This window comes from Rana temporaria, chromosome 11, assembly GCF_905171775.1.
Source record: "Rana temporaria chromosome 11, aRanTem1.1, whole genome shotgun sequence".
Lineage (NCBI taxonomy): Eukaryota > Metazoa > Chordata > Amphibia > Anura > Ranidae > Rana > Rana temporaria.
Window position 1 is genome coordinate 60,162,129 of NC_053499.1, and position 21,920 is coordinate 60,184,048.

Below are 21,920 nucleotides of genomic sequence, written 5' to 3' on the forward strand. Positions count from 1 at the left end.
CATTTTGTTACGCAGTATTACGCTATGGAGTCTCTTTCTGTTTTTCATCTCTTGAGACATTAAGACACCATCCTGTGCTTGCGAATTATCTGCAGTGAGTCTATTGGGAGACTTTAAACCCCTGTGCTTAGAGAGACCGCCGTGATAGCGGTCACCTACTTTCGGTAAGGAGACTACATTATCACTACTCGGGTGTCTTATTGGTGGAAGAAGTTTCTCTTTTCACAAATTCAACTTTGTGCACCATTATGAATCACACTACAAAGATTGCTTTTAGTTTATTGATTTAATCATCAATGTGGGACTATTTTTTCACTATTTATTTCTTCCATTTTCATTTTTTTATTTTTTCATCACCAGTTGGTTTTGAACGTTTAGATTCACTCTAGATTTGTGCACTTTATTATTCTAATACACATTTATCATTGTACACTTATATTTACTTATCAGGTTTGTCACTATTTATTTGTGTAGCGCTGTACCTTGTTTCATCCATACTTAGTAAGCAGTATCCAGACAAAATAATGTTGCAAGGGAAGTTCCCTGGCCATCTTTTTGTGTAGCAGGCAAGGAATATGTGGTGATTTGGTGACAACACCAGAGTGGAGTGGTCAGAGTCTGGTTACCGTCATGGCTGGGAGACTTGACCACAATGTCAAGCAAGGGGTGTTACAGGTTATCGCCCATCACATTCGTGTATCCAGAAAGACGGGTTTGCCTGTCTGTGTCCTGCCGGCACAACAGGCTTAAGGCCTTTTTAATGCTGTTTAACTGTAAGTGTGCTACTTTTTTATTTTAATAAACATATAAGCTTTTTTACACTATGGAGGCATTATGTCTTTTACATGGCATAGACACACGAGTATGAGATCCATTGAGTGTCTACGGAGTGTGCTGACTGAGATTGCTGTCCATTTTGGGTGTCTTTGGAGGAAACCGCGCTTTTCAATCCAAGCTTCTCCGGATCCTCTGTCACGGGAGGTCACGGAGCTCTGGTAAAGAGGCAATTAATTCAAATTTGGTGGTGGACTTTACAACAGCTTTTTCTTAAACTTTTGAAGAGTTTATATTTATGGATCAATTTCGCAAAGAACATTTTCTTCTGCACAGGTGCAAGGACTTTATATTTTTAAAAATGTATGAACTTTGACCCACAGAATATTAATTTGATTGACGTATTTTTGTTTTTTCACTCATGAATCTTTCACTTTAATATATGATTTATTAGTCGCTTTGATTTATTTTCAGCCAGTTATCACTGTTGGATTATTTTTTCATGTATTTTTTTTATATATTTACGGTTCACATTTATTTGCTATTCATAAGAGTGTTTTCCTGGATTATTCACATTTTTCATTTAAGTGTTGATGTATTCACAATGTTATTTTTAGTTTTGCACTTAGTTGTGCCATCACTATAGGGTTAGTGCAGCCATTTTTTTCCTATATTTTGTTCACTGTATGTTGTTTTGCAGAAGGTTTGCTGCTTTCCACTACTGTTTAATTCTATTTCATCTATATTACATTTTGTGGTTTGACAAGTTTGCCCACTTCATAATTACCATCTTAGCGCAGTTTCTCCCCCATTTTTTCAAGCTTCTCTTCAGTGTTGCCAACCTACCAGACTGAAATTTACTGACACAACACCCAAAACTTACTGGCACAGCTACGTTTTTACTGGCTTTTCCAAAAGTTACAAAACTATCAATGCGATTTAAGGTAGATATTAAGACAAAAACATATTTCTCATTTTATTTTCAAATAGTAAGTAAGTGGCTCAGGGTCCAGGGGCAGGAAATGAGAATAGGCAGCACACACACATAAAATCGACTCTCACAGTGACACTGACAGCAGTTGGCAGCAGCACAGATCACCGAAACGCCCCCTCCTGAGTAACAGTGGCAGTCTCTCTCCATGCCAGATGGTCTCTTCAGTCCCCTCCAGTCCAAACAGCACTCACAGTACCACTCCCGGCTTGCCTTGTACTGGTCCCACGGATCCACACACAAGGCTCTGGCCACTTCGCTCAGCTCCCTTGCACCATGACCTCACATGACACGTTCAGGTGAGGCCAGACTCCCCCCCCCCCCCACCAGTCCCGCCCCAAACACAGGCCCCATACACACGAGAGGATTTATCCGCAGATACGGTCCAGCGGACCGTATCCGTGGATAAATCCTCTCGAGGATTTCAGAAGATTTCTATGCGATGGCGTGTACACACCATCGCATTGAAATCCCCGCTGAAATCCTCTGCCGATGACGTGTCGCGCCGTCGCCGCTATTATGACGCGGCGACGGGCGCGACGCTGTCATATAAGGAATTCCACGCATGCGTCAAATCATTACGACGCGTGCGGGGAACCCCTTTGGACGGATGGATCCGGTAAGTCTGTACAGACGAGCGGATCCACCTGTTGGAATGGATTCCAGCAGATGGATTTGTTGAGCATGTCAGCAAATATCCATCTGCTGGAAATCCATCCCAGGGGAGATTTATCTGCGGATAAATATCCGACGGAGTGTACACACCATAGAATCTATCCGCAGAAACCCATTTGATGGGATTTATCTGCGGATAGATTCTATGGTGTGTATGGGGCCACACTGTAGCAGGTCTGGATGGTCTCGGTCGTCACGGGACCCGAGCTGTGCACCCGCAAGTCCGAGCCAAGCATCAGAGCCATATTTTTAGACAGTTGTCCCCAGAACAGGTATCCCTATTGGAAAATGTACCCTCTATTCTTGTTCCAGAGTCAACTGTTGGATTAACCATTTAGTTCTGTCCTAGTGCAAAAAGTTTTGGTGTTAGGTACATTTTTAAGATGTCCCCGGAGCCCTATAAACCTTCTACATAAACCATCTGGGGAAAATATTCACTTTGTTCTTTTCTGCACCCGATGATGTAGAGTTAATATTCATGCGCCAGAAAACCAGTCATCCACTAGATTCTTAGTTTTGGCAGTTTTAGAAGGACATCTACATGCTTCCTTTTGTAAAACAGCCAGTAACATTTTGACTTAACTCTTTGTTCCTTGGATCCAAGAGCTGCCAATTCATCATGCTCTGGGACAATGTGTTTTAAAGAAAGGAAGAGTGACATTCTCAGAATTGTAACATGGAGAGTGGCCAAAGCTGCAAGCTGATATTTCATAGATAGGTACAAGTACTAAAAAAAATATTGTCCAGCAGAATATGATGCAAGGAGGAGTGTGTGTGCGGGGGGGGGGGGGTGATGGGCGAGAAGAACGTATATGATAAACGTAATTTCACAAGCATCATTTAAAATTACACAACTTCTCATCCACATCTGTATAAAGCTCAGTTGAAAAGGACCTACATATTTCATACCATTGTACATTGTAAAAAGCTTTGAATGGAATAATTGCCATGGCTTTTAATGATATCCTGGTGTCTATTGGTGGAGTTGGGTGCTTTCAGATATTGCATACTATTCTTCTTTTGGTACCTGTGGCCTTGTTATCTTGTCATAACCTTCTACAGAACTTCACCGGAGCTGTGCCTGATCACTTCTGCAAACTTCCCTCTGCCAGAGTCATGAACAGCCACGATGAGACACGGCTTTTCAAGTTGTACATCCCATTGGACAAGAACAAAAAGCTACAGAGGTGCGCCCGTTACCAAATTGTCGAAGGATTTCTGCTCAACGCCACAGCACATCAGTGGGAAGAAAAGGGCACTGAATTTTGCAAGGATGGATGGATCTATGACAGAAGTGTCTTCTCCTCTACAATTGTTACTGAGGTATGAAACCTGTTTTGTAGCCCGAACATTTCTCATAAGCAGCTTGCAGTTAAGATCTGCTTCTTATAAAGCTCTATCTGTATTTTAAGAGGAGGAAGCCCAGGGCAGACTTTGACATAGCAAAGGAAGTGTGAAATAACTTGTTTAGCTTGTTTGTGGTACAACCCATACAGTACAAAGCAGTAAAAGAGGATAATGATGATGACCACAATTCTATAGAGTCTATCTCTTTCTAAGGCAGTAGGGTAGCAAAGGTAGAAATCACCATGAGGCCCAATGAATTGGACTGACCCAGCTCTTATAAGGATTAAAGATTTAATGATACAACTGAATTTCAATATATGAGGGAGAGAATGACTAAGCTCTCTATGACCTAATATCAAATGTGAAAAAGCCCACACCACTCATTTTTAATAACACTTTTGAATACAAATATCTCACATGGTATAACAACATTTAAGACCATAAAAAAAAGTCCTATAGCCAGTAAACAGATCATCATTTGTAGCAATAAATAATATTTCCAATCAGGTCTTTGGGCCCTAATGGGGTTGCTAGGTTTGCTACCCCTTTGCTTTCCATTATCCTAGGTAAATTATGTGATATTGTGTAAGGATGATGTACGAGGACAATGATGTATTTTTTGTGGTATGGTAGGTATTAGCAATAACGGTCAAGGGATGCTGGTACATGTTTTTCATTGTAGCCCAGAGAAATACAGCAAATAGCCATCAATCTAACACTTTGGAGTTGATTTACTAAAGGCAAATACACTTTGCACTACAAGTGCACTGAGAGGAAGATCTGAAATTAGGGGAAGTTGTGCTGATTTTATCATTCATTCATGTACAAGAAAACATGCTATTTCTTATTTTCACTTGTAGTGCAAAGTGAATTTGCCTTTAGTAAATAAACCCCATAGTTATCTGACTCTGATTTAATGTAAGGAGGAAGAGTAAAGAGGTAAATGCTCCAATTTATCTAATTCTGTACAGTATACGTAAGTGTGACTAATTGGAATAAATGTTAAATCTAAAAGAAATGAGTGATTTTTAAAAGAACAAGTGTGCCTTGCTGCAAACGGGATAGTAGATGAATAATGATTACTGTGTAGAAAAATTAAACCATGCAAACATATTACAATATAAGATATTGTATGATATGCATAAGTATACAGTATGTTGGTGAAAACCATAATCCTTACTTATCGCAGGAAATAATAGAATGAACAAATATAATAAAAACAGAACTGCAGTTAATCGTCTTTTTGCCTTTTGCAGTGGCCAGAACAATTAATGTTTGGTTTCTATGGGTTTCTGTGTTTTGTGCATTGATTTTTGCCTTAATACGTAGAATATTCTATTGGCAAAGAAATAAGTGCAAAGTACTGTAATCAAAAGCAATCATTTAGAAACTGTTTTAGTTCTCTAATGCCCCGTACACACAATTGGAATTTCCGATGGAAACAGTGAGATGGACTTTTTTCATCAGATTTATCAGAGTTTTTTAATCGGAAATTCCGATGAATTCCATCGGACTTTAGATATACAACATGTGGAATATAGGGTACAGCGCTCATAAAATTTAAATATAGATTCTAATAATGTACAGATCAATATTAAAAACCGTGATAACTAGTAAATATTGAAAATACAATATCACAAAAATGGAAATTGTAAATGAAACAATCTGTATGTGACACTGAAAACACCAATAGTGAACACAAAACTCAAAATAGAAAAATCAATAAAAAATAGAAGGATTCACACTGTATGTGAGACACCCGGGAGTAGTGTTGTAGTCTCCTTACCCTGTTTAGATGACCACTAGGACAGTGGTCTCAGCATACATGGGGATTTTAGGTCTCCCTCCGGACCCTCTGTGGTGTATCTGAAGTGCTGTCTGCTTGTCTTAAACGATCAAAGAAAGAAAAAAAACCATAGCATAATACCAAAGGCGTAATTTAATTAAGCCAAAAAGTTGTGCACTTACAGGATCGAAGATATCAGATAGCGGTGTATATAAATCCAAATGTGATGGAGAGGCGGCGGCGGCATCACCTCCTTCTCCTGCTCTTATGCGCTCCGTGCTTCCTCGTTAGGAACGGCGTGATGACGTCAAGTATGCAAGCCACGCCTACGCGTTTCTTCACCACGGACGTCGTCTGGGATTGGCTGCTAAACTCGTGCCATCACGCATGCCCTTATATAATGCCGATCCGCCATTTTAAGTGGGGGCAAACAAAAATAAGAAACGGGGAACGGATAGAATAACCAGCATGATACTGGCAGCTGAATGGAGCAAGGAAAACAAGCCTAATTGTTAAGGAAAAAAACATCGCTATCTTGTGGCAAGATAACGGAAGTACGCGGAGCATACATTAGAAGCAGAAAGGGGGAGTCCGCCTCAACCACATGTCCAACATCCATAAAATGGAAATTTATATCACAAGATCCAACATAAAAAACAGGCAATTCATTATGAAGTACATAATATGAATTAAAAAGCACATATATCATTGAAATATTGATATTAAAATTAAATAGTTGATATTAAAATGAAAATTACAGATGAAGCTAAAAATGGGAGAAAATCAGGCTATAAATTAATAGTAGCATGGTTAAGAATTGTTTATGAAACAATTAATATCCCAGTCTACGTTTAACCCATGAGGCACATAGGACCGCATCTCAAATATCCACCTCGTCTTGAGTTTGGATATAGCGCGCACCCTATTCGTGCCTCTCCAATGTGGGCGGAGCTTTTCTATGGGGACAAACATGGTGCCATTAATTTGACGATTATGATATTTGGCGTAATGTTTGGATAAATTATGTTTAGGAAACCCACGTTTTATATTACCCACATGTTCCTCTAACCGGACATGTAGGGCCCTCTTAGTGCGACTGATGTACTGCTTAGAACATGGCCACTGAATAAGGTATATCACACATTCGCTGGAACAATGTCATATACCTTATCAGTCTGTGTGGATTGAAAATTTTCCAATTTCCGTCCTTTAAAAGAATTTAGCTCACATATTTTGCATTTACGACATGGAAAAAAAACTTTCATGGTTTGAAAGAAAGAGATTGTTTTGGGGGATCAATGATGTTAGGGGCTACTTTGTGGCGTAAAGAAGGTGCTCCTTTAAATATAACAACATAGAACAACCAAATCGGTTGTCTGTGATTTGATTAGCCCTATCAGTTCTCATGAGCATCGTATTACGATCCATGTCATTAACCATCTGAATGGTATCATCAATGTTTGTCTCTAAATATCCTTTTTCCAAAAATCTCTGCTTTAAAATCACACGTTTTTTCACTCATCACATATAGTGTGAATCCTTCTCTTTTTTATTTATTTTTCTATTTTGAGTTTTGTGTTCACTATTGGTGTTTTCAGTGTCACATACAGATTGTTTAATTTACAATTTCCATTTTTGTGATATTGTATTTTCAATATTTACTAGTTATCACGGTTTTTAATATTGATCTGTACATTATTAGAATCTCTTTTCAAATTTTATGAGCGCTATACCCTATATTCCACATGTTTTATACATTTTTGTATCACAAATTTTTGGTACTGGCAGCTATTTCATGCATTATTTAATTTATTTTATTACTATCATTCACATATATATCTAGCGCAGTGTTTTCCTTTTGGAATTTTTTATTGGTAGATATAGAACATGTTCTATATTTTTCCGATGGAATTTCGTCAGAATTCTGATGTGATTTGGCCGGGCAAAAGCCTGATCTTGTGTACGTGGCATTAATGCCCTCTCACATTTTCCCTGGGCTATTGCGGTGCATTAAAGCCTGCATGATAAGGTCAATTTTGTTGTGCATTAATATGTTTTGCAATAAGTAAGCTCACCCATGATGAACAACATGGTAACAGCCCAAAAACTGGACCAGACCCTTTTTTAATTCAGCACACCACAACACAGTATGCAGTGTTGGAAAATTGCTCACTACTGTTTCCCACTACTGTTACAGTGAGTGAGTGGGATGCTATTCAAAATAATAGCAGTTCAATGCACCAATACATTTTTTTTCTGTTTAGTTTCTGTTAAAATACTTGAGACTACTGATTGTATAACATTATTATAATGAACTTTGTAAAATAACCTTACTTTCTGTTGTGCCAAAGAGTTTTAATTGAGCTTTATGAATTTGCTGGTATGCACATTTCTGTTTTCTTTTTCAGGGTATTTTTGAGAAAGAAGTGCCAACTTCAAACTCTCAAGCCGCGTACACACGGGCCATTTTTAATGTCCTAGAAAAAACGTTGTTTTTTTCTACGTGATTCTTGTCAAGCCTGTCTTGCATACACACGATCGTGAAAAAAAATGCTCGAGCAAAGCGCGGTGACGTACAACACGTACGACAGCACTATAAAGGGGAAGTTCAATTCAGACGGCGCCACCCTTGGGGCTGCTTTTGCTGATTTCGTGTTAGTAAAAGTTTGGTGAGAGACGATTCGCGCTTTTCAGTCTTCTTGCTTTTCAGTCTGTTACAGCGTGACGAATGTGCCATCGCCATTACAAATGCTAGTTTTACCAGAACGAGTGCTCCCATCTCAAAACTTGCTTCTGAGCATGCACGTTTTTTTCACATCGTTAAAGCCTGTAGGACGTGAAAAACGACAACGTGAAAAACGACGTGAAAATTTAAAGCATGTTCCAAATTTTTAATGCCCATTTTTCACGTCGAGAAAAATGCTCTGGAGCCTAAACACGGTCGTTTTTCAATGACCATTTTAAAAATTGCATTTTTCACGTCATGAAAAACGGTCGTGTGTACGCGGCATCACATTTCAAAATATGTTTGCTATAAAGAGAAAATTCTCTAAAATACTTATTTTTTCTTACAGTGGAATCTTGTTTGTAACCATAGCTCGCTGAAACAGATAGCACGATCCATCTACATGACAGGCGTGCTTCTGGGAGCTCTAGTCTTTGGCAGCCTGGCTGACAAGTAAGTAATTAATGTCGCATGATAACAAGAATGACACCGCATGTTCGTGTAGACTGTGTGGTTATAGTGCCACAGATCATCTTGTTCCATAACCAAGCACAATAGTGTTTAATCAATTACTTGAGTTCTGTAGATATTAAAGAAAATTTTTAATATTTTGGCACTGGTTGTGATATCATTTTCACATCAGCCTTTGAACAAATAGTTTAACCAAAAGTTTAATGGAGGAAAGTAATTAAAGGCACATTTAAATTATGTCTAGAATGAAATTGTGACCTGTATTAGACTGCTTTGTGTAGCTGTACTGACCACTTACTTACTGTAAACTGGAGTATGGGAAGAAGTTCAGATAAAGACAATTGTACCTACATATTGCATGAGTAGTCCTGCTATGTACTACGCAATTACCGTATATACTTGAGTATAAGCCGACCCGAATATAAGCCGAGACACCTTATTTTACCACAAAAAACTGGGAAAACGTATTGACTCGAGTATAAGCCTAGGGTGTCCATCTGCATGCCTCACTGTGCCTCACTTTGCCTCACTGTGTCCATGTGCATGCCTCACTGTGCCCATGCCTCACTGTGTCCATGACTAGACTGATGTTTAACATGGGAGTCTATGGAAGGGATGCCCGGCTCTTGAAAAATGGGTGCTCACCAGCCGTAGGTCCCCCAGCAAACAAACTTAGCACACTTGTAGAGGAGAAATGGGGCTACATGTGTGCCAAGTTCCGGGTCCAGGAGGCCTACAACCGGCCGGTACTGGGTCCCTAAATCACGAAAAAATGACTGTTTAACATTGGAGTCTATGGAAGGGGTGCCCGGATTTGAAAAATCGGTGCTCCCCAGCCGTAGGTCCCCCGGACAACAAACTTTGCCAGCCGGTACCGGGTCCCCAAAGTCTGGGAAATCATGCGCAAAAAGGTGACTCGAGTATAAGAAGAGAGGGGCATTTTCAGCACAAAAAAATGTGCTGAAAAACTCAGCTTATACTCGAGTATATACGGTAATTACAAAAACAGTTTGACTCATTTAAAGTCTAATGCTGGCTTCACACCTTAGTGTTGCGGTAACTCATGGTAAGCTGTTCATTGCTGCAACACATAGTAAAGTGGAATCAGAGTTGCAATGTTTTCTTTTTGATAGTCACTCAAATGCACCAGACGAGAAGAACGGGTAAATGTAACCAAATTACACAGTGGGAGAGGTTAAAGGGGCATGGTTAAATAAAACTTCACTTCAAGTGATTTTAAAAGTGTAATAAAAAATAACAAACATGTTATACTTACCTGCTCTGTGCAATTGTTTTGCACAGAGCAACCCTGATCCTCTTCTCGGGTCCCCCGTCGGCACTCCTGCCCCCCCTACGAGTGCCCCCATAGCTAGCGACTTGTTCCTTTGACACACATCTGCCCTAACCCCACTTCCTCCTCACTGGCTGTGATTGGCAGCAACAGGAGCCAGTGCAAGAGTCACTGGATTGAGATGGGGCTCAGGTAAGTATAAGGGGGGCTGGGGGAAAGCTGCATACGGAAGTTTTTTTACCATAATGCAGAGAATGCATTAAGGAAAAAAAAACTTCTGCCTTTAGAACCACTTTCAGGAATAAATTGTATGTAGTGTTCGAGAGTCATATAAAACCCAGCATACAGAGTGCAGTGGTTAGGAGTATGAAATATACAACATAGTTCCTATATGTAAGACACTGGGTGCAGAGGTCAGAAGTGCATACAAAGTTCAGGTTAACGTAAAAAGCACAGCATGCAGGAGTTTGGAATACATAACGCACAGAGAGCAGGGATCAGAAGTATGTAATGCACAGAAGCTGGGGTCAGGAGTATGTAATGCAGAGTGCAAGTCTCAGGAGTTCCTATAGCATTGAGTTAACAGGCCGAGAGTGTGTAACTTGCAGGGTGCAGAGGTCAGGAGTGCATACCATACAGAGTGCAGGGCTCAGGATTACATAACACAAAGAGTGCAGAGTTTAGGCGTGCATAACATACAGAGTGCATGGGTCAGAAGAGTGAAAAACACAGGCCAATGTACAGAGTACAACCAAATTACACAGAGTGCAGGGGCCAGGAGTGCATGATGCACATAGTACAGGGTTCACAAGTGTGTAACGCACAGAGTTCAGGGGTCAGGCATACATATTGAGTGTAGGGGTCAGGAGTACATAATACACAGAGTACTTGGGTAAGGACAGTGAAAAACACAGGCCAGTATACAGAGTACAACCAAAAATGACTTTCTCTTCCCAGTAAAGCCCCCCCAGGCCCATAACACCCACAGTACAGATATCCTCCAACAGCTCAAATTTCCCCTCAAGACAGGTTACCCCCCAGAGCATTAAACTTTCCCTCCAGCAAGAACCCCTACTCATAGAACACCCCTTCAGTACAGACTTCCCTCGTACAGACCACCCCCTCTGAACAGACCCCCATCCAGCCCCTTACCAGTACAGAATTATCTACCAGTACAGACTGCCTATTTCCCCATCAATACAGACCCCCTTCCCCAAACTCAATCACCTGTTGCAATGGAGACCTCAGGTGCTGTTTACACCTCAGCTGTGCCATGTGTCTATAGAACTGCATCTGTTTGACTGGCAGAAGTGCCACTGTAGTGCAAATGCCTTGGGAATTACAGTGCCATGAAGAAAACAAAAAAATGTGTCGGCCAATTTCATGCTTGAGACCCAGGATTGCAACTGGATGTTGGGCACATGCCCAGGATGCCTGGAGCTAGCAATGCCCATGTCCAGGTTTAGCTGTGTTGTACATTGGAAGCCCATTCAAAATGAAGGAGCATCTTTAACAATGTACATTAGTGGGTGATAACACACCACAAGGCAACATACAAATGTGGGCCCTAAAGGTACCACCACACATTCAAAAATATTTCAGATCTAACCATTTACGGTTGGATTGGGGAACATTCATAATGTTGTAGGCCTTTATTAACATCTCTGCAGGGCTATCTTTTGGGCAAAGGGCAATTGAGCAAGGTGGATCTTTCTCAGCCAGAGATTATTGTTATTGTATGCCTGAACGATGGGTTTGTTTCTACAGTGCTCCCTCTCAACTATTCATAGGAATAAGCCTGCATGTTTTCTTGATACCAACATGCATAATTGTAGAAAGGTCTTATATTAGAAAGATCAGTCACTGACTGAATTATGCATGTATATTAATATCAGTGTATTACAGATGAGATGATTACAATTTAGTGATTAAATTGCTTAGTAGCAAAATATTAAAAACAACCCTGTAGTTTAGTTTTAAAGGTGATACTATACCCTTATGAAGTAATCTTTGAATAAGCAGATGCTGTATACCGTAGACAAGACATAATAATGTTCTCTCTGTATTCTGAAACTGTTCACTCAAGCAAGAAAGGAAAAAATCTGTTCACTATGAATGTCCTGAACTGGGAAAGGGAGAACCCACAATTGTAAATGATGGGAGAAATTCCCATAGTGATGGTGCTAAGTCCTTCATTAAAGAGTGACAGTCATCAGATATTAATAACTCTTGGTGATAGAGCTGTCTATTTATTTTATACATAATCCTATTTCTCTGTACTAATCAAGGTTTTGCCATGATAATGTATTTCTCTATTCCTAGGGTAGGCCGAATGGAGATCCTGACGTGGTCATACTTGCAGATGGGTGTAGCTGGCACTTGTGCTGCATTTCTGCCAACCTTCGATGCCTACTGTGCATTCCGCTTCCTATGTGGTGTGGCTTCCTCTGCTATCTCTGTCAATAGCATTTCTTTAAGTAAGTACATACACTTATCACACAGCTTTTGTTCAGAACCATTACATATTGTAGTTTATTATGGTTTATAAAGATGTGTTAAGCAAAAATGACCAACATGCTTGGATGTCTTTCAGCATACACGTGTAGCGCTTACTCCCAGAGAGAACACTAAATATGTACCGAGGTCTCCCACAACAGTACAGAGGCTGCCAGTCATGCAAGCTCAGTCACACACACTGACAATTCAGGCTCAGTCTAGGGCAGTGATGGCAAACCTTGGCACCCCAGATGTTTGGGAACTACATTTCCCATGATGCTCATGCACACTGCAGCGTAGTTGAGCATCATGGGAAATGTAGTTCCAAAACATCTGGGGTGCCAACATTCGCCATCACTGGACTACGGGATGACTTTTCAGTATTTATTGCTGAACGGGGGAGGGGTCTAGGGTCACAGGATAATCCAATAGGAGGAAAACCTTCTCTCTAATACTTCCAATAGCAGCTTTTCTGAAGGTAACAGGGAATGGCCAGTATATCTACAACACTACAGCAGCAGTCCGTAGCAACCTCTGGCACTTAGTTCCCTTCTGGTACTTGCACAACTAGTAGTCAACAGCAAGATCTTTACTCACTGTGTATCAGGAGCTGTTTGCCACCCAGCATCCACAGATAGATCCTCCTCAGTCAGTGAGATAACAAGATCCTTCTTCAGACCAGGACTTAATGACAGTGACCTCCAGCAAGTATATTCCTTTGGCAATCTTTTTTCCAGGCTCTCAGGTCCAGACTGCAGGCTCTTGTCTCCTGTTTCTTCTACTAGGGGCTGCAGCCCCAGGAGGACTGGAACCCTCCTTGAAGAGGAAAGAACACTCTGGCAAGGTTTCCTAAAGATTTTCACCTCTCCAGCCACCTTCTGGTTGCCTCAATCCAGGAATTAACTAGGGCATGATAAATATTTACACTGATCATTTGAAACTCCCTACCCTATACTCTGGAAACTTCTTTCAGGAAAGTGGAAGGATTCAAACTCTTAATACTCTTAAGGATACCCTTAACAAACAAAAACAATCAATTACTGTTCCACTCACTACAATAGAACCAAAAACACAAGAATTCACCAGTTGCTCAATCTGCTGGTTCACCCTTTAAAACAATTTTTGACATCACACGGAGCCGCGCCATCCTACCGACAGATTGCCTGTTTTTTTTTTTTTTTTCCTTAGCACATACCTCTTAATCAGGATTTTGACCTCACGGCGATCCCGCGGGAGTGGGCGTTCCCAAGCACTGCCTGTGATTGACAGGCTTCCGAACGGCGCATACTGCACATCACAGGTTGCCGACAGAACCCGAACGTCGGTGCGCAGGCGCCGTATAGAGCCGCACCGACGTTCGGGTTCTTTCGGCAACCTGTGACGCGCAGTATGCGCCGTTCGGAAGCCTGTCAATCACAGGCAGTGCTTGGGAACGGCCACTCCCGCGGGATCGCCGTGAGGTCAAATTCATGATTAAGAGGTATGTGCTGAGAAAAAAAACCAACCACCGGCATTCTGTCGGTAGGATGGCGCGGCTCCGTGTGATGTCAAAAATTGTTTTGAGGGTGAACCTCCACTTTAAATAGAAAGTAATTTTAAGAACACAGGAAAAATATCTAAGAGCTTTAATATATATTAAAGCTGAACTCCAAACACATTATTAAACACATTACAACTGCTGCTTTACAGGGGATTAAAGGAGGCTGATATCAGGACAGGTCCAGGTAGTTATGCCAGCTCAATGCAAACATGCTTTGAATGCTTGTTCTATTAAAGGGGTTGTAAAGGTTCATGTTTTTTCACCTTAAAGGGGTTGTAAAGGTTTTTTTTTTTCTAAATAGGGTCCTTTAAGCAGGTGCATTGTTGGTTCACTTACCTTTTCCTTCAATTTCCCTTCTATATGTTTTTTTTCTTTGTCTGAATTTCTCACTTCCTGTTCCTCCTCAGTAAGCTTGCCCCCATCATCCGAGCCAGCCATTCTGGCTGGGGTTTAGTCAGCGTGAGCGTTCACAGCGTCTCCCCACAGAGATGTAGTCCCAAGGGAGGGGTGAGCATGCTGATTAATCCCCAGCCAGAACAGCTCGGATGATGGTGGAAAGCTTACTGAGGAGAAACAGGAAGTAAGAAATTCAGACAAAGAAAAAAAACATTTAGAGGGGAAATCGAAAGAAAAGCCAACAATGCACTAGATTAAAGGAACCTATTTAGAAAATAAAAAACAAACCTTTAAAACCCCTTTAATGCATCCTATGCATTAAAGTGGAGGTTCACCCAAAAAGTTAACTTTTAACATTAGATTAAGGTTCATTTTGTCAAGGGGAATCGGGTGTTTTTTTTTAAATCGAAGCAGTACTTACCGTTTTAGAGAGCGATCTTCTACGCCGCTTCCGGGTATGGGCTGCGGGACTGGGTGTTCCTATTTGATTGACAGGCTTCCGACGGTCGCATACATCGCGTCACGATTTTCCGAAAGTAGCCGAACGTCGGTGCGCAGGCGCCGTATAGAGCCGCACCGATGTTCGGCTTCTTTCGGCTACTCGTGACGCGATGTATGCGACCGTCGGAAGCCTGACAATCAAATAGGAACGCCCAGTCCCGAAGACCATACCCGGAAGCGGCGGAGAAGATCTATCTCTAAAACGGTAAGTACTGCTTAGATTTTTTAAAAAACACCCGATTCCCCTTCACAAAATGAGCATCAATCTAATGTTAAAAAATTTTTTTTAAGGTGAAAAAACATCTGACGATTACCTGTCCCCAGCACCCCGGTTTACTTACCTGAGCCCTCGAAAGTCCCGCATCGAGAACAGGCTTGATCTCGGCCCAGTCTTCTCGGCTCTTTGTTGGATAGATTGATAGTAGTGCAGCCATTGGCTTGCACTGCTGTCAATCAACTCCAATGATGCGAGGGCTGGGGGGCAGGGCCGAGTCCTGTAGTCTGTGGCTATGGACGCCGAATACAGGACTCAGGAGCGCGCCCGCAAGGTAACCCCCTTGGGAGAGAGCTTCCCAGCGGGGTTAGCAGAAGCGGGGAGGAGCCAAGACAGTCGCCGAGGGACCCCAGAAGATGAGGATCGGGGCCACTCTGTGCAAAACGAGCTGCACAGTGGAGGTAAGTATGACATGTTTGTTATTTAAAAAAAAAATTGAAGCTTTACAATCACTTAAATTCTCTGCCATAATTCCCAGCTCTGATCCTGTTCACATATGAGTTTGTGTCCATTGTTTGCATTCATCATTACTCCTTTTGCCATATTGATAAGAAACTTCAGAAACTACCAAAAACTGAAATATAATTTTAAGTGGACCAACCCTTTAAATGGTAGTTTTCTACACATCCCCTGAAAGATAAATAAAATAAAATAAATTGTGGTATGTGAAATATGTCCTCGAATGTTCTAGGACTGTGAGTAGACTAACTCATCTCATTGTTCTCCAAGTACTAGAATGGATGCCCAAAGATGGCCGCACACTGGCTGGAAACTTCTTTGGTATCTCATACTCGTTCGGACAATTGGTTCTGTCTGCTATGGCGTACAAGATCAGAGACTGGAGATTGCTTCAGTTTGCCGTCTCAGCTCCATTTTGTATCTTCTTCATCTATTCCTGGTAAGACCACACTTGTTATGTTTACCAGATTGAAAACTGGCAGATAATGTTTACAGTAAATTAAAGTATGATACTACCCTCCACAATCTCCCTGTTTTCCATTTAGGTGGTTACCAGAATCTGCACGATGGCTAATTCTTCGGGATGAGCCAGAAAAAGCTTTGAATCACCTTCGAAAAGCTGCCAATGTTAATGGGAAAAAAAAGGAAGGAGAAAAATTAACCGTACAGGTAAGTAAAGTAGGTACTTTAGTTAACAGGAAAATCTGGATACTAGACACTTACAGAACTGAATCCTGACCAAGTACATAAATGGATGGGGGGCGTGGCCAGGACAGGCATGTGAGAGGACGCATCTCTCACAGCTCCCAGCGCTGATCCGGTATTGATCCTCCCCCGGCCGTTATTCCGGTTCGAGACCGCCATATGCTGGAAGCCAGCACTCCCGGGACCACAGCGGTACCACCACCGGCGTTGTGCACCAGGGGAAAGACCCGCAAAGGACAGGTGGAGATCGCGGGGATGGAGGCCCAAGATGGCGCCGCCGCGCCAACTGCCAGAGGGACGCCTCGTGGAGCGGACAGAACGGGCCCCAAACAGGGTAAGCCTGCCAAGACCCAGGGAAAAGAGGCCCCCAGGGACATGCTTTACTATGCCCAAAAGATGTCTGGAACGGGGGGGCCAGAACAACCGTCCCGCTCCGGTGCCATGCACCAGGCTAGACCCGCAGCACAGGGCGACAGTGTCCCACTATACTGGGGGGAGGAGGAGGACAGAGAAGGAGCAGGCCAGGGACCGGAGGACGAGCAGGCCCCAGACGCACAAGCTGAGAATGCTGTGCAACCCACGCTGGCAGACATACTTAAAGCAGTTAATAAATGTACTGCATCTGTGGACACTTTGAAGGAGCAGTTTGGTTTACTAAGGCAGGATATGCAAAAGATTCGTGAACGTACTACTGCAGTGGAAAGCAGAGTCAGTGAGGTGGAGGATCAGCTGCAGCCCATGGCCCAAGACACCAGAGCTGCCCTGCAGATGGCAAGAGACGCTTATGACCGCGTGGAAGACATGGAGAACCGTCTCAGACGCAATAATGTCCGTATAGTAGGGCTGCCGGAAAGGGTGGAAGGTAAAGACCCCACCATGTTTGTAGAGAACTGGCTGATTGAACTTTTTGGCAAAAATACGTTGTCACCATTTTTTGCGGTGGAAAGAGCCCACCGAGTACCTTCGCGCCCACCGCAGCAGGGGGGCCCCCCTAGATCCATCCTGGCAAAACTACTCCACTACCGGGACAGGGAGGCGGTGCTGCGTCAGGCTCGGGAGCGAGCTAACATCCAACACAATGGCGTCCGGGTGTCATTTTACCCAGATTTTTCGCAGGAAGTACAACGGCGCCGGGCCAAATTCCTTGATGTAAAAAGGCGACTGCGACGGATACAACTCCCATATGCTATGCTCTACCCAGCGAAGCTCCGGGTGGTGGTGCGGGGTCAAGCCCAATTCTTTGAGTCTGCAAAGGAGGCCATGTCATGGCTGGATAGAAACGAGCAATCTTTACAACGCCAAGCACAGGAGGAGGGGGAGTGAGGCATGGGCAAGTTATTTTTACTTTTTATTTCTTTGGTTTTGCCTCCAGTCACTGACTATGCAAGATTGAAATGTTTCTATGCTTCACTGCTGTCCCTTTTTTAGGGGGGATCCCCTACAATTTGCCTGTTTGAATATTCCTTTTTCACTTACCCTTTGGCCGGGGGAAATTATGATTGGCAGCACATCGTGAGGAAAGCTGTTCTAAGTAAAATGATTTCTGTGACTGAAGTAAGCCGACGTTTAGTCGCACAAAGTGCTGGAGCCGCCCTGTTGGTGGACACTGATGTTTCGGGACCCGTTTGGTCCGCAAGTTATGCTAACTTTTGTTTTTCTAGCTACCATATGAAGACAGAGGTACATCTTAACAGACCTGGGCCGTTGGCCCTTACGCAAGATACTGTGCAGGAGAGGACAGAACTGGGGGGTGGCCCGTTTTCCCGACGGTGGGGTCAGACTGTGCATTTTTGCCCACAAGTATATTGCTTTCTGATGTTAAAGGAAGACACCCATGGCTAAGGTACCTATTGTGTCATGGAACGTGAGGGGTATGCTTTCTCCATTGAAACGCACGATGATATTTATGTGTTTAAAGAAATTTCTGCCTGGGGTGATATGTTTTCAGGAAACACACCTGACTGCGGATACTGTGGGCTTTTTGAAATATGTGTGGGCGGGCAAGGCATATCACTCTACACACACCTCCTTCTCTAGGGGGGTGAGTGTACTAGTGCACAATGCCCTGGATTTCCAGGAATTTGACAGTGCGGTAGACTCTGAAGGTCGCTATGTATTCATCCATTGCAAAATTGGTACATTGATTTGTGTATTGGCGTGTGTTTACATCCCCCCGCCGTTCACGGCAGCGGTGCTCAGGCTCCTCCTTTCCTTTTTAGGGGGCAGGCCGGAGGTTCCGTTGCTCGTGATCGGCGACTTTAATTGCTGTCTGGACCAGGTGGCGGATAGACATCCGTGCCCTAGACCCTCTGCCCTCGCTAGGAGTACTCCCCTGGCGCGGTTGTTGCAAGAGGTGGGCTGGACTGATATCTGGAGGCACCGTAATCCAGGGGGCAGGCAGTTCACGTGCTTCTCGAAGACGCATGGCTGCCTGTCCAGGATAGATCTGGGGGTGGGTAACGCAAGCATGCTTCCACTGATAGCAGACCTGTCGCATAGGCCCCGTAGTGTGTCGGATCACTCGGCCCTGGTGGTGCAACTCTGCGTGGCACCGCAGGGGAACCTGGTTAAGGCACCATGGAAGCTGAATGCATTTTGGTTGAAATTGATTAGATCCCACACCGAAATAGAGGACAGTATACGGAGGTATTTTGTTGCGGAGGAGGGGGTGGAACGAAATGTGCTACAGTGGGATGCCTTTAAGGCTTATCTTAGAGGCCTCCTCATACGGGAAGTGACTGGGGTGAAGAGGGCCTCTGCTGCATTACTGATAGAAGTGGAGAACAGGGTCCAGGAAATGGAGCGGGCTTACATTACAGATCCTTCTGATTCGGCCAGGGAGTCCTGGCAGGCGGCTCAGTCCGCCTACCAGCAGTTGCTCTCCTCGTCAGCAGAAAAGAAGAGATTCTTTGCCAAACAGGCGTTTTTTGAGGAGGGTGAGAAAACCGGCCGTATACTGGCACGGATTGCGAACTCTCATCAACGGTCACCTGAGATAGGGGCTATTAGAGCTAGGTCAGGAGGGGTAGTCTCTCAGCCAGACCAGATTATGCAGGAACTGGCGGGTTTCTATGAAGCCCTGTACAGTTCCGGCGCGGCATACACCCAGGAGGATCTGGAGCTATATTTGAACCAATTGACCTTCCCGGGACTGTCAGATAATCAGCGTATTTCGCTGGAGAAACCAGTTACTGTTGAGGAACTGCAAGAGGCAGTCAGTGCCTTCCCTAATTGTAAAGCCCCGGGGGAGGATGGGCTGCCCATGGAGGTATACAAACAGTATTCGGGGGTGTTGCTGCCACAGCTTTTGCAGGTTTTTAACAGCGCCAGGGAGGGAGGGACTTTGCCCCCTTCCATGTCCAAAGCAAATATAGTACTGTTACTTAAGCCAGGCAAGGACCCCGTGGACCCGGGGGCCTACCGTCCCATTTCCTTATTACAGAGTGACGTTAAGATCCTGGCCAAGGTGCTCGCCATCCGGCTAAATGGGGTGGTGACTTCCATAGTACATGGAGACCAAGCTGGGTTCATGCCTAACAAATCAACGGCGGTTAATTTGAGAAGGTTGTTCCTTAATATACAAGCGCGGGCAGACAACATGGGCAGTAGGGCTCTACTATCCTTAGACGCAACAAAAGCCTTCGATAGTATCGATTGGAATTATCTTTGGACCGTTTTGCGGAAATTCGGATTTGGCCCTATCTACATTTCCTGGGTGCGGCTGCTGTACAGCCAGCCGCAGGCAGCGATACGGACATTTGGCTCGTTGTCGGCGGGCTTTGCACTGAGGAGGGGGACTCGGCAGGGTTGCCCCCTGTCCCCCCTCCTCTTTGCCCTGGCTATTGAGCCGCTGGCCATGAGTATCAGGGCTAACCCCCGCATCACCGGTTTTTGCTATGGCGACATGCAGGAAAAGGTGATGTTGTATGCTGATGATACGCTTCTGCTGCTGGGAGACACGGATTCCTCCCTTAGAGAGGCTATGATGGCAATCACAGAGTTTGGAAAATTCTCTGGCTTGCTCATAAACTGGACAAAGTCAGCACTGCTTCTGTTGGATGGTGATGACACACAAGTAATTAACGCTGTTTGCCCCTTATCCATTACTTCATCCTTTAAATATCTAGGGGTACAGGTAACGGCCCGGCCACGAGATTTCATACATCTAAATATTTCCCCCCTGTTGTTGAGGTTTAGGGATAAGGTTAAAACTTGGAAGGCCCTGCTTCTGTCGGTTGCTGGGAGGGTGAATCTAATCAAGATGATACTCATGCCGCAACTGCTGTACTTTCTACACAACACCCCCATGGTCATCCCCCTGAAAGTCTTTCACACCGTGAACAGTATTTTTCGGGGACTTATCTGGAAGGATAAGAACCCTAGGATTAAGTTGGAACACCTGCAGAGACCTAAAGATAGCGGGGGATTGGCGCTGCCAAACCCCTGGCTATACTATTTGGCGGCTCAGATGCAGCAGCTGGTTGGCATGTTTCGGCCGACGGTGCGGTCCTCGGCTCAGAGGCTTATGGAGCACACCGTGGGCGGAGGTCCGATCCCTGAGGCGTTGGAGGCGCAGGCATTTGCTAGACCGCACAAGAAGCTCCCCACATTTAGTCTGATTCAGAAGGTATGGAATAAGGTTAAATATGTCCAAGGCGCAGAGGGTTACACGAAGTACAGTCCCATATGGCTAAACGACACGTACACTGAACTGGCTAAACTACAGTCCGGTGCCAGGTGGAAACACTATGGGATTACACACCTTACCCAAATATTCCGAAACGGGGTACTTCGCACGTTTCCGGACTTGCGGGAGGCGTTTGGCCTGCCACAGTCCATGTACTTCTCATACATACAGTTGAGACACGCAGTGGCGGCACAGGGTCGCTCCTCTGAGTGGTGCCTGTCGCCGACCCCTGCTTTTGATCTTCTGGGGGAGGCTGGGACGTCTAAGGGCTTTATCTCCCAATGCTATGCCATCCTGTTGCAGTATGTGATGAAGCAGCATCCCCTGAAGATACGGGAAAGGTGGGAAGCTGATGCAGGGGACTTGGACGGGGAACAATGGGAGGGAATTTTTCAGGCAGTAGGCAAGTGCTCACTGAATGTCTCACAGAGGCTCACGCAACTGTACATTTTGTTACGAATATATTATACCCCACACAGACTCCATAGAATGAACCCACAGCTCGACCCTACCTGCACCAGGTGCAAGAGAGACCATGGAGACCTGATACATATGCTGTGGAGATGCCCAAAACTCCACACATATTGGGCGGGAGTCGTGAGTACCATCAACTCAGCATTTGGAGTGTCTCTTCCGCAGGACCCGAGGGCTTGTCTCTTGGGGGCTCTGGAGGAGTATGAATGGGAGGAGATGGACAGGGAGGCGGTGCAAAGGGTCTTATTCCAAGCTAGGAAGCTCATTATGGTTCACTGGAAGGCCGAGGCTCCTCCGACGCTGGCTGAATGGATCAATAACATTGGGA

At 44.0% G+C, this 21,920-nt stretch overlaps 1 protein-coding gene across 1 annotated transcript in view; it reads left to right on the plus strand.

The window, feature by feature from the left end:
• The first annotated feature begins 3,241 nt into the window (after positions 1-3,241).
• LOC120917379 (solute carrier family 22 member 20-like) overlaps positions 3,242-21,920 on the plus strand; it is a 34,685-nt gene continuing 16,006 nt past the window's right edge. Inside the window, exons 1-5 of the mRNA XM_040328636.1 lie at positions 3,242-3,763; positions 8,648-8,751; positions 12,383-12,537; positions 15,997-16,165; positions 16,272-16,395. Of these exons, the coding sequence (XP_040184570.1) occupies positions 3,389-3,763; positions 8,648-8,751; positions 12,383-12,537; positions 15,997-16,165; positions 16,272-16,395 (927 nt within the window). The 5' untranslated portion in view covers positions 3,242-3,388. The remainder of the gene's footprint in view (positions 3,764-8,647; positions 8,752-12,382; positions 12,538-15,996; positions 16,166-16,271; positions 16,396-21,920) is intronic.